Source organism: Aquarana catesbeiana, linkage group LG01 (genome assembly GCF_042186555.1).
Source record: "Aquarana catesbeiana isolate 2022-GZ linkage group LG01, ASM4218655v1, whole genome shotgun sequence".
Classification (NCBI taxonomy): Eukaryota; Metazoa; Chordata; class Amphibia; order Anura; family Ranidae; genus Aquarana; species Aquarana catesbeiana.
The window spans coordinates 310,032,289-310,045,560 of NC_133324.1; the positions used below are offsets into that span (position 1 = coordinate 310,032,289).

Consider the following 13,272-nt stretch of genomic DNA (forward strand, 5'->3'; position numbering starts at 1 on the left):
CCTCACTGTTAGTTACCTATAATAACCGTGGGTCAATAGTGAGGTGTATGACTCGTATGAAGCGGGTGAAATATTTTGGGAGCCTGTGACCATGGAAACTGAAGGTTATTTCTATTACAGAACACCCCAGATTTTGGATTTACCAAGGCTTTGTACAAGATATTAGAGGCATCCGAGATACCTACTCTGTGGATACACCCTAAAACCCAATTCCAGCCAAAACTTTTTTAAATCTGAGTCAACTTTTGCATCTTATCTGTGTTCCAGGTTGGGAGAGTTCTCCTCATTTCACATTCATTTGATGTTAGACAGAACAGAAGGTAAGGGAAAATGCTCTAACGGGGAACAAGAAAAACACATTTCTAGTGAGGAAGATTTAGAAACTGTCAGGATGTAATTGCTCTTAGTGATCCCATTAGGGAAATTTCCCTTCACTTCTTGTTCAGGGTGTCAGACAGAATAGGAAGTGGAGTGGAATCTCTCCAAAAAGCCCCAGAGAAAAAGTTACTCAGTTCGGTCTGCGACAGCATTGAAAGCCTTTTAGAGGTGCTATCCGTTTCCCACTTTATACAAAACAAAAAAAGGTTTGGCTTTAAGTTTAATGGGTCTATTTTCCTCTCCTACTACCTAGTATGTTCCCACACAGGTCTTATATGCATCAAAGACCCACTCATCACTTCCTGTACTGTAACACCACCACAAATGTAAACACTTGAATTTGTGGAGAATTAGGCAGTGGTGAATAGGTCTGTGCTGCCTATGAGATACACTGTATGTATAGCATGCTATGTAGGAGTGGCTGGGGAAACCCATACACCTTTTAGAGAAATGTGAACTTGTGCTTAATTCTACTTAACCACTGTGCTCACCCAATAAAATAATAAAAAAATATTTTACGGAAAAAATGCATTAAATATACTGACCTTTACCCAACATTCTGTCTGCCGTTTAATGTGTGGGTAAGGTTATACTTCTGAAGAAAAGATAAAAGTGTAACCCTGCGCTTACCCAACAAGGAAGCAGCTCACACAACAAATAAGGATTTTGTCAAATTACAAATGCATATACAAGTGTAGCGCTGTGGGTTAAAAAGCTTATAAAATAATGGAAATAAAGGAAAAACGTCTGTGTCAAACAACCATAGTTGCAAATTATGTTAACTTCACAGATAAATAAAATAGACAAAATAAAGTCTCTGATGTTTCTTCAGATGTTTTTTTAAAAGTTTGAAGAGGACTGATGTTAGTCCAAAGGTATGTATAGTTCCTTATTCACCACGTGGATAATACATGCAAAAGAGTGATGGACCCTCCACATAAGGACAAAATGAAGGCTTACCAGAAGGATTGAACTCATAAGAACATACGTTCAATGAGTCAATCAAGCTTGTAACCCCAACAGGTAATCAAAAGGAGGAACCTTGCGACTGGATGGTGGTAAAGCTTCAGTATATGTCCACACTTCTGACGGAACTCAAGGTAAATGGCAAACCTTCCCACGGGTCATCTCAGATGGATAATCCATATAAGAATAAAGAAGGGGAGCCACATAGCATAATACCGGAGCTCGGAGACCGATAAATCCTCATCTCCCCTTCGTACACATGTGGAGGGTCCATCACTCTTTTGCATGTATTATCCACGTGGTGAATAAGGAACTATACATACCTTTGGACTAACATCAGTCCTCTTCAAACTTTTAAAAAAACATCTGAAGAAACATCAGAGACTTTATTTTGTCTATTTTATTTATCTGTGAAGTTAACATAATTTGCAACTATGGTTGTTTGACACAGACTTTTTTCCTTTATTTCCATTATTTTATAAGCTTTTTAACCCACAGCGCTACACTTGTATATGCATTTATACTTCTGAAGAATTCTGAGTTGCCCAAATTTTATAAGAAGATGCTCCTGCACTATGTTTGAGCATGAACTCATGAGATTTGAGTTACTCTGCATTCCTCAGAATCCCCCGAAGAAACCTGACATCAATTCTTCTGAGGTACAGAAGCGAGGGGAAAGGTAGGTATGTTTATTACATTTTTTGCCCTACAGGGTTTTTTTTTTTTCCTCTGTATTGCAAGGCCCACTTTAACAAATCATGTATTGTGACTCCAGCCCTATACTGTGCAATAGAAGTCCCAACACAGGTTTCATCTAATGACAAACCAAGACACTAGAGTGGCGGTTGTTGAAAGTAAAGGTGGCCATTCATAAAGAAAAAGGTATAATTACAATTTTTAACAAGCATAACATTTCTTAATCAAACATATTTGATTTTTTATACAATTATTTACATTTTATTTATCACTTAATTCAAAGTATTCAAAATGGGAACCCATTATCCAAAAAAATACAGTTTTAATATAGCTGGAACATAATGCAATACAGCAATGTACATATCAATTTCTATAGATTCAGTACTTTTTATATCAAATATATCATCACAAAATAAGGTACAATAGATTTGTTTATTTGCACAGTTTTCACAAGTTCCTAAGCTTTATGCCCTTCTTCTTTTCTATTTTTGCCACTTTTTTTTGGTGGGAGGAGTGGGTAGCTGGTTTTGAAAAAGCACCCGCTCCCACGTCAGGTTGGATCGCTGCGGCGGATCCACTGGAAGTTCTACTTCACAAAGCGCAGTGCAGCTCATGCATTCACAGTGGGCAGCTGGCTGTGAAGCCACAAGGAAACACCAGCCAGCTTCCCACAGTAAACATGGTAATGGTGGGGACCCGAAAACCAGCAAAGAACCGGTTTGGGTGTGGATGGCATTGGACCTTTGGACAGTATACTTATATTAAAAATCAGCAGCTATGTATTTGTTTCTGCTGATTTTTAATTTATTTTCAAACAGGGCAAAGAACTACTTTAAAGGAAATGTAGAACCAAAGTTTGTTTGTCTGTACTTCTCCTATGGATCACAGGAGTGCAGTCTGTTCTGCACTCCTTGTGAAACATTTTCAGCTGACAATGGGCTACAGCTTGCTGTTGGCTGACGTCACTCAGTCGGTCCAGGCTTCGGAAAAATCCTGACCATGTGTTCCGGATCCACCAAGATGCCTGGACCAGCACCTGGCTAAGCCTCAAAACGATTCACTGAGACAGCTCTTCCTACCCCCTCCAGAGCCCAACACTCCAGTGAGTAATGAAGGGGAGAACAGAGAGCCATGGCTCTCTGCTCAGAGCGGAGGGGTACTGAGTGATCAGCGGTGTTTGATCGCTCAGTTCTCTGGGTAGAGCCTGTGGGGGATAACTGCAGCCCAGAACCATGCTTCAGCCTTCTAGGTGAGTTGATTCTCATACTTATATTTTGGGGAGGGGTCCTCAGTGGCTGTGAAATATCAGTGTTTCTTCTTATTCTTTGGTGGAGCAAAAATATCTTGTCCTTAACTTTTATTTATGAGGTGCTGGTGAAAATCTATTGTTTGGACTATGTGCTTGATGGCACCACTCATCATTTCATCACCGATGTTTTGGTCCATTGCTATAGGGAGTGTACTGGCTTGTGGGAATGTATGTATTGAAAAATAGGTGCATGTTTTTTTCTGTGTTCTGGTACATTAGAAGTCTGTTCATTTGAAAGGGCTGCCTAAACACAACGTATGATAGGGTGTGTATGTTAACACAAAGCCCTTAGACTGGGCCCTTTGTCATAGTAAGCTATTACAGTTTGAATTCAGTTTTGAAACCTATCCTTTAGATTGGCTGTTATTTCATTCAGTTGTCCTTCAGTGTTTAATTCTTGTTTTCCTAGTTATTCTTTATCTGTTTATTGCAAAAAGCTTGAGAGGAAGGTTTGAAAATGTAACAAAGATGGAAAGAAAGGGAACTTATAATTTTTCATGTACTTTTCATCACCTTCAGTGTAAACGTTGACAATATAGCTGCCGATGTGAATACTGCAAGATATATTTTAACACGGGAATGAAAAAGCAAAAGAAATACAAACATAATGATGTTGTTCATGTGGACAAACAAGCAAATTAAAGAAGATTTGCTTGGATACCTGCAGGGTGCTCTTCTCTTCTTCCTACTTGCAGTAGGAAAGACATAATAAAAACAGATCTCAGACTGGTAAACTGAATTCAGTCTTTTTATTTGTGTGATAATTTGTTTGCGTGCATTTTATCTCTTCCTAGGTACATGGCCCCTCTTATGTTTATCAACATGGTAATAGGCAATAGAAATAAATAAAAGCTAAAGTATAATTTCTCACCAGAACATGTGCTTCTTGCTATCCTTTTTAAATAAGGACACTAGGGCCTATTTATAAATATTTTCACACAAGATTAATACAACATTCACCCAGGATTCACACATTTTCCCAATAGAATCCAAATTTCAAAATGTGTTAATATTGTGTGAAACTTGTATGACTAATGCTGTAATAAATAGACTCTTTAGTAACTGACTGTATACAGTATGAATTGTGCAGAAAACAGTAAAACAGTATATGAGTTGACTATATTAATATATTATAAAAAAAAATTTTTAATGGCAGTTAAGTTTTAGGTCTAGGGGTCTGAAATATGGCTCAATTTGTCTGTAACTGTAGTGTGCTCCAAGAAACATACAGTATAGTATTAGAAAAGTACAGGGTGTTGTCAGTGGTGGAATCACTCAATGGAGGGACTTCACATTTTTTTGCAGGAAAATAATAAATTCCTTATTGCTTTATCTTCCCATGTACTAGATGGCAAAATATACATACGTGCCAATGAAGAAGGTAAAACAGGAAAAGAGTGAGATTCTCCAGTATAGGCTCATTATGGAAAAGCTCGAAAATGATGACTAATGTGAGGCAGAAAAATAGGCTTAAAGTGTTTGTTAACCCCAAAAAAAAAAAAAAAAAAAAAAAAAGATCCTGGTCCCTTAAAGTAGATTAAACAGCACAGTGCTGGCCCTCTTTAAACTGTAAAAAACCTCCCTGAACCTGCCACTTCCTGTATCCCCCTCTCCGCACTGACCACGAAAATCAGGACTGCTGAGCCCTGACCACCGTGGTCAGAGTACGCCCTTTCATCATCCGCAGCCCTGATCTCAGCTCTCCTCTCTCCCCCTCCTCCCTGCCTGTCAGCTCTGTGTCTGCGTCCCTGTCTCAGCCCCCCCCATCCCCGTCACTATTAGTACAAATAAAAAATCTGAAAATGTCACTGTCTGCCCCTCTGTTATAGGCAGGCATAGCACATTGTATTAGTCTTTTATAAAAACGAAGGTTGTAAATACAGATTTAGCATGATCTTCAGGCCGGTCACGTGACTCTCGGCCGGTCTCTACTGCAGGAGGGGCTGAGCGGCCATGTGATCTCCCTGACTGACGTCAGAGGGAGATCTCGGCCCCTCCTGAAGAAGTCATATATCGGAGCTGTAAAGCAGCCGCGAGTCACATGACCGGCCTGAAGATCGCTCTAAAATGGTATTTATAAGCCTAGTTTTTTATAAAAGACAGGTACTATGCCTGCCTACAATAGAGGGGCTGCTGGTGATTTATATATATGGGTTAACAAACACGCTAAGGTAACGCAGATATAAATTTAATGCATATTATATCTTATTAAAAAGTAATTGTTATAAAAGTTTCGGGTAGTTCAAGTTAGCTAATAAAAATCTTGAAATAATAAAAGGGAATTTATTCAGAATTGTTTGCTATTTAAATTCTAATATATACCTACAATGATCTCCTGGCATGACTGACAGTATAATGGTCAACAATATCAAAACTCGGATATAGAAACATATATGCAAACCTAAATAGAGAAAAAGACAATTTTGACATTTGCTAGAAAGACTAACACACTTGATGGTATTTATATAGTAATATTGGGCACATGATTAGCAATTCTGTAAAGAAATGTCAGTGAAACCAGAAGAATAAAGACATTGCTCTTAAGTCCAAGCAAAGTACTATATAGCTCTTCTAGGCTTAGACTGCTTTTTATTCCTATATAGCTACTAGCTGTAGCTAGCTGTACTAGTTGTATTTTTTTTTTTTTGTGGCATATTAGATAACACTTAAAAATAGGTGGAGACATTTCAGTTCTTACCTGTAGTTCCACTCCATAGCCCATGTAGACTGTGATATTGTAAGCGCATTCCAGGTAGTTTTGAAAAGGAAGTGGAGGGTAGTCTGTTGAGTCAATGTATCCTTCTGGTTCGAAGAAGTTCACACTGCATTGAACTACATACAAATCCTTATTAGCAACATTAAGTATAATGTGATATATAAAGATAGAATTTTAAAAGGTCTTAACACTCTTATCAAATGGAAATACTGAGGCTCTAGAGGTCTACCTTTTCAATGAAGCCCTGCATTCTTTTTTTTTTCAAACGTGTTGGGGAACATGCAAATGGATGTACTGCTCTTATGTATGTCATGAACTAAAGTGCCTACCTCTTGTGGTAATAAGGCCTACAGCTCTTACACACTAAAAACAGCGGATTCGTTCTTGACTACATGTGTTTTTGCATCCTACAATAGCTTTTATTGTATCCATGCAATACACAAGTGCGCATCACATCTGACTTTAGCAGATTTGGTCATTATCAAATATTTAGATATTTTTTGAGAAGAAACTGTAGGGATATAATTATTTGCTGTAATGGTGAAATAATGAATAATACAAAAAAAATTCACTTCTGCGCAGTGGCCCTGGATTGGCTCACCAGCCATACGGTCTGGTATTTCAAGGGCTGTGTTCACTCATTCAATAAAAGACAAAGGAGACATGGATGCCATGGATAAAATAGGAAAACATTTAAATTCCCTCCCTCATGAAAAAACTTCTGAGTTTCATAAAAAAGTCACTAGATAAAATGATTTGTGGGGCATATTTTTAAATGAGTGAATCAGACATTAACGTGTTACTAAACCCAGAACCTGCATTCACTATATCTGGTCTCCCACAGTATGTAGAACATGAAAATGCAATAGTTTTAGTAAATATAAACTGATAAATACCTTTTCTCATCAGAAGTATATAGCAGCCTTGCGACTTCTATCAGTTCCTAGTAAAGCTTGTAGAAGCAGTTTTCATTCTCGCCTGATCCTCTGTCTGGACATGTCTGGACAGTGCTGATTGGCCCTGTGCTGATCACATGCACCCTCCCAAGAAAAAAAAAAAAACTCCCTAGCAATACACACCAAACTGAACATGTCCCTGGCTCTGTAAATATCAGGTTATTTTTTGTAGACAGTGGAAGGAGAGGAGGATCAGAGAGACAGGATCAGACAGTCTTTATACACAATGTAAAGGATTAACCCCTTAGGTTCCACAGTGAGTATAACAAGCATGCTTTACTGCACCTACAGACTGATTTTACTGTTGTGGGTTTAGTAACACTTTAAGCAAACATTCTCTGCAGGTGAATCTTCCAGGTCCATGTGTTTTATATGATAGTGATTGATTCTCTAGAGAATGTTCGGTGAAAGTCACATTCACTGCTTTAAAAAATGGACACCCTTTTTATAGTGCAAATTGTAATCTTGTTAATTAATGAAATGATTTAGCAAGCTAGCTAGAAAGGTACTAATTTAATAAACTTATTCGGTAGACAAAGGTGGGCGATAATCCATTTTAACCATGCAGATTTCAGCTGCAATCTGTCTACATTCCACTGCAGATTGAAATCAGATTTCTAGTTAATGTGAAAAATGGCAGTGCATTGCTTGGTGCATAATGTTATTATAGACAAAGTTATTAAATATTATGAAATTTGGCAAAAAACATTTACATATTTTAGTTCCACTTTATGAAACGTATAGTAGGCATTTGAAAACTAAGGAAAGACACAAACATATGCACAGTAACAGGGTATACTGTAGATATACAGTATATGGTAATACACTTGAGCAGTTTAGCCTTCAGTTTTAGTGGTCTGAATGACCAAATCTACCTAACCAGCAGCTGCTAGCATATACTCACAAATAAAGGTAATAAGAGTTGAAATGGCTTTTAGGAAAAAGCTAAGTGGATAATGAAAGCTGCTATTAATGTAAGCAGCACAAAAAGCACATTAAACAGAGATAAAAATACAGCAATAAACAGAGGCGATTGCCACTGTATAAGTGTTTAATACCTGGGCTCTGCTCTGTTGTGATGACAGTTGTTGTTATTATAGTAGATGTGGTGGTATCTTGGTTTTCCTCTCCTGCATTCAAATCACGGTCTGCATAATGTGTCCTAAAAGGCTCATCTGCCTGCAAAGAAGTGTTGATATCTCCTACAGATAATTTTACGGAATCCTGATTATGGGGCATTGAAGGTTGTGATGTATATGGTGCCAGCTGGAAAGGGTGGCGAGGAATAGAACCACTATGTCTTCTTCTGTTTATCCATAATGGAAACTCTGGGATATGTTCCTTTACCTCTCGAGTTTCAGAAGATAAATCCTTCAGTACAGGGGACACATCTGATGATATGGATGACAAAGATGCTGATGATAATATGCTGGCACTTGATTCTACCAGTCTTTCGGAGACAGTTGGGATTATTTGTGGCCTCAAACGTTTCCTTGCTATGTTTAATTGTTTTAAAGATGGAGGTTTTTTCCTAGTTGGCATTGTTTGATTATCTGCAAAATCTGGAGTGGAGCTTGGTGTTTGCTGCTTACGGAGTAACACTTCACTTTGTGCTTCTGAGTCTAAGAGCTCTTCTCCTGAGTGAGGAGCACTTTGGGATCCCATATCCTTCAGTCTGGAGTTTTCCTTTCCAATTTTGCTGCTGAAAAGTTCCACGGGGACCATTTCCAATGCACTTGTTGGGATGGGGTTCTTTAGGATTTTTCCATCTACTGAAATACAAAGATTGAACATTGATTCAATACTTGTTTAATGTGATTTTCTTTCATAAACACAACTACAGTTCAATGCATAAATGTCAAACCTTGAAAATACTATTCAAATAATTAATGCATTCACTGGTCATTTGACTTGAATGTACCTTTTGACCAAGGTATCAGGAGTGTCCAAACTGTGCTTGTTGCATGTAGGTATTGTAGATATGTGGGGGCACATAAAAGATATCAGGAAGCTGCTTTTCAGAAAGAGATTGGGATTCACGGTTTAGCACATGAAACACTGCCTGATAGAGACATGGACATGTGTTGTACAACACTTCATCCATGTCAGTGTATTGATAGACACTCTGTTTACTGAAAGTTGGGACTACAGTACAACCGTATTTATTTGTCCTTTGGAATATTGTGATTCTACATTGCTTCAAAAGACAACTGTAGAGATATCAATATACTTTTCCACCATGATAGAAATCAGTGCATACTAGAGCATTATGACATTAACCTGCAGGGGGATTTTTTCTTATTAACACCAGTTTACCACTACTTTAAAAGCATGTAAAGGCTTACATGAGCAAGTTATTCGCTACAGATAACACATTTACTGTACAACTCTAGAAAAGAGCAGTATAATTGCTTGCCTAAAATAAATTGTTAAATAGTTTTTTTTCACTTTCTGGAAAGAAGTAGAAACCCATTAACTAAGGGAGTGGTACCAGTAGCAGGAGTTTGTACTTCTCACTTCCTTCTTGATCAGGTTTTTTGAAAACCAACAGGGTGCTAAAGCTGCTAAGAGCTTATAAAAAAGAACATAGAATCATACAGCAGTTAAAATTGCACTGAGAAAATATGGTGCTATAAATGGCCTGGTAACCTTTTTTTATGAAAGAATGTTGGGGACAGAGGGAGGATATTGTATCAGGCCATCCATGCTGCTGATGTCCTATAGTGGTACATTGGCTTCTGTGGCCATAATGCCAATACTACCTTTAAAGTGCATCTAAACCCGAGAACAAAAATGTAATATTTTACAGCCAGCCCTTAAAAAATGTAATATTTTACAGCCAGTCCTTGTGACTGCATTCGTTTCATTTTCTTTATTCCCTTTCCCATTATTTTCACTTGGCGATCCTTCCAGTAACACACTTTCTGTCTTAGGATGACAATGCTCACTCACTGCACTATATCTATAGAGGTGCAGTGTTGCCACTCTTGGACCACAACTACATAACACCTCTTGCGTTCCACTTCTCCGTAACTGGAGGAGGGGCTCTGTAGTTAAGGTAGATGGCCTAGGCTGATAACACTGCAAAGTTCTTCAGTTCATTATTAGGGTTTACATACCCTTTAAGCTAATACAAGTTCAAACTAAATGAGGTAACATGAAGCTAAGTACCAACAATAGTAAAAAAATCTTTACCATTTATTAAATTGAAGTATGGGTTTGTGTCATCTGTGGAATATATCTGGTACATTATTTTGACAAAAACTATTATGCTGGATCTACCATACATTTTGAATAATATCCTACATGATAAAAGAACAATTCTTTCTCTCCATATGTAGTCTCCAAATTGCTGGGCTTACAATGCTGACCTGTTAATCAAAGTGGTTTTGCTCTCACAGCATGTCCTCCACTAATACATTGCCATCAACAAGACATAGTCAGCAGGGGTACTGTTGATTGCTTGTACCTCTGGAGCTTCTTATTACCTTAAAGCATAAAATCTCAAATACAAGCTGACATATGAAAAGGTGATTCCAACTTTCAGAAATATATATATACATATGTATATATATAAACATTTTATTCATGATATATAATAAAATAAATAGTTACCTATCTGCATTGTGTACCAACATAATTTAACCATCACACTTTTATTTTATGTATGTTCAATCTTCAGGTGCACCAAAATAGTGCACTTATTTTTACCTATAGACAAGCGTAACCCAGCCACCATTTACAATATATTTTTACCTAGAGACAAGCGTAACCCAGCCACCATTTACAATATATTTTTACCTAGAGACAAGCGTAACCCAACCACCATTTACAATATATTTTTACCTAGAGACAAGCGTAACCCAGCCACCATTTACAATATAATCAGTAACCTAAAGGGTAGACATTTGTGTGTTATTTTCAGGTCAGGGATTTGGAAGATAATCTTCTGCTCCAACAAACTTCAGCCAGATATATGACCTTTATAAGTCTTCAGTTGTGGGTTTGCCACTGGCACCACAAAAGAGAAACCTTCCTGTTTACAGTGGAAAATCTGTAAGGTCAGTGCTACTCAATGTTTAGGTGGAGATGTGCCACCCTCTAACCCTCTTGTTTGGAATTGTACTGTTGGTGTAGTGTCTCCCTATATTGTAAAGTGCTGTGCAAATTGTTGGCGCTATATACAGATGTGCTTATAAGTTTACATACCCTGGCAGAATTTATGATTTCTTGGCCATTTTTCAGAGAATATGAATGATAACACAAACATTTTTCTTTCACTCATGGTTAGTGTTTGGCTGAAGCCATTTATTATCAATCAACTGTGTTTACTATTTTTAAATCATAATGACAACAGAAACTACCCAAATGACCCTGATCAAAAGTTTACATACCCCAGTTCTTTATACCGTGTATTGCCCCCTTTAACATCAATGACAGCTTGAAGTCTTTTGTGGTATTTGTGGATGAGGATCTTTATCTTCTCAGATGGTAAAGCTGCCCATTCCTCTTGACAAAAAGCCTCCAGGTCCTGTGAATTCTTGGGCTGTCTTGCATGAACTGTACGTTAGAGATCTCCCCAGAGTGGCTCAATGATATTGAGGTCAGGAGACTGAGATGGCCACTCCAGAATCTTCACTTTATTCTGCTGTAGCCAATGACAGGTCAACTTGGCCTTGTGTTTTGGATCATTGTCATGCTGGAATGTCCAAGTACGTCCCATGCATAGCTTCCTGGCTGATGAATGCAAATATTCCTCCAGTATTTTTGATAACATACTGCATTCATCTTGCCATCCATTTTGACCAAATTTCCTGTGCCTTTATAGCTCACACATCCCCAAAACATCAGCGATCCACCTCCATGTTTCACAGTAGGAATGGTATACCTTTCATCATAGGCCTTGTTGACTCCTCTCCAAATGTAGTGTTTATGGTTGTGGCCAAAAAGCTCAATTTTAATCTCATCACTCCAAATGACTCTGTGCCAGAAGGTTTGAGACTTGTCTCTGTGCTGTTTGGCGTATTGTAAGTGGGATAATTTGTGGCATTTCCGTAGTAATGGCTTTTTTCTGGTGACTCGACCATGCAGCCCATCTTTCTTCAAGTGCCTCCTTATTGTGCATCTTGAAACAGCCACACCACATGTTTTCAGAGATTCCTGTATTTCACCTGAAGTTATTTTTGGGTTTTTCTTTGCATCCTGAACAATTTTCCTAGCAGTTGTTGCTTATATTTTAGTTGGTCTACCTGACCGTGGTTTGGTTTCAGCAGAACCCCTCATTTTCTGCTGATTGGCATTCTTAATTCCTTGGATATCTTTTTATATTCCTTTCCTGTTTTATACAGTTCAACTACCTTTTCCCGCAGATCCTTTGATAATTTTTTTGCTTTCCCCATGAGAATCCAGAAACGTCAGTGCAGCACTGGATGAAAGATGCAAGGGTCTGTCAGGAGTCCAGAAACTCATTGACCTTTTATACACACACACTAATTACAAGCAAACAGATCAAAGATGAGGATGGTTACCTTTAATAGCCATTCAGACCCCTTTGTGTCAACTTGCGTGCATGTTATCAGGCTAAAATCACCAGGGTATGTAAACTTTTGATCAGGAATGTTAGAGGAAAAAAAAAGTGGGAACACGTATGGTATGGCACTTAGTTTTAACAAATATATATTCCACTAAAAGTGCCAAAATTCCAAGAATGAAATGTCCAAGAGTCAAAGGTACTTCCAGTGAAAATGTCCAAGAGTCCAAGGTAATTTATTGATAAAAATGGTTCATAGCAGAATAAAGCCAACATATTTCTGGGGACAAACACACTCTCCCTTCATCAGGGCATAAGAATTGTGACTGTTTTCAAATGGATTCAGATGAGCAGATACCAAATAAATCTGCACTGTGGTTTACTGCTTGCAACAGATTCAGGAGGGCAGGTTACACTAGTGTTTGCGCATGCAGCAAGGGAAAGCTCCACTGATTGTGGGCGCAATGCTTTGCAGGCTCCTGTGAAAAAATAAAATAAATGCACATTTTTTACTGCAAAAACATGAGCATTTATTATTTTTAGGTGAACGTAGCCTTTGACAAACAGACTCTCATTATCATCATCTCATCTTCTCATACATACTGAGAACTTATGATCAGTAACTGGACTGCATCTTAATACAGATTAATGACCTCAACTCCAAACAAGGATCTGATTTTTTCAGTTACACAGTAAAAATGTAAGCTATATCTTTCCTTAG

General features: G+C 38.0%; 1 protein-coding gene across 1 annotated transcript in view; it reads right to left on the reverse strand.

Moving 5' to 3' along the window:
- The window catches only part of SEZ6L (seizure related 6 homolog like), a 678,351-nt gene that overhangs the window by 297,433 nt on the left and 367,646 nt on the right, over positions 1-13,272 (reverse strand). Inside the window, exons 2-3 of the mRNA XM_073629414.1 lie at positions 8,080-8,793; positions 6,048-6,181 (exon numbers count right to left, since the gene is read on the reverse strand). Of these exons, the coding sequence (XP_073485515.1) occupies positions 6,048-6,181; positions 8,080-8,793 (848 nt within the window). The remainder of the gene's footprint in view (positions 1-6,047; positions 6,182-8,079; positions 8,794-13,272) is intronic.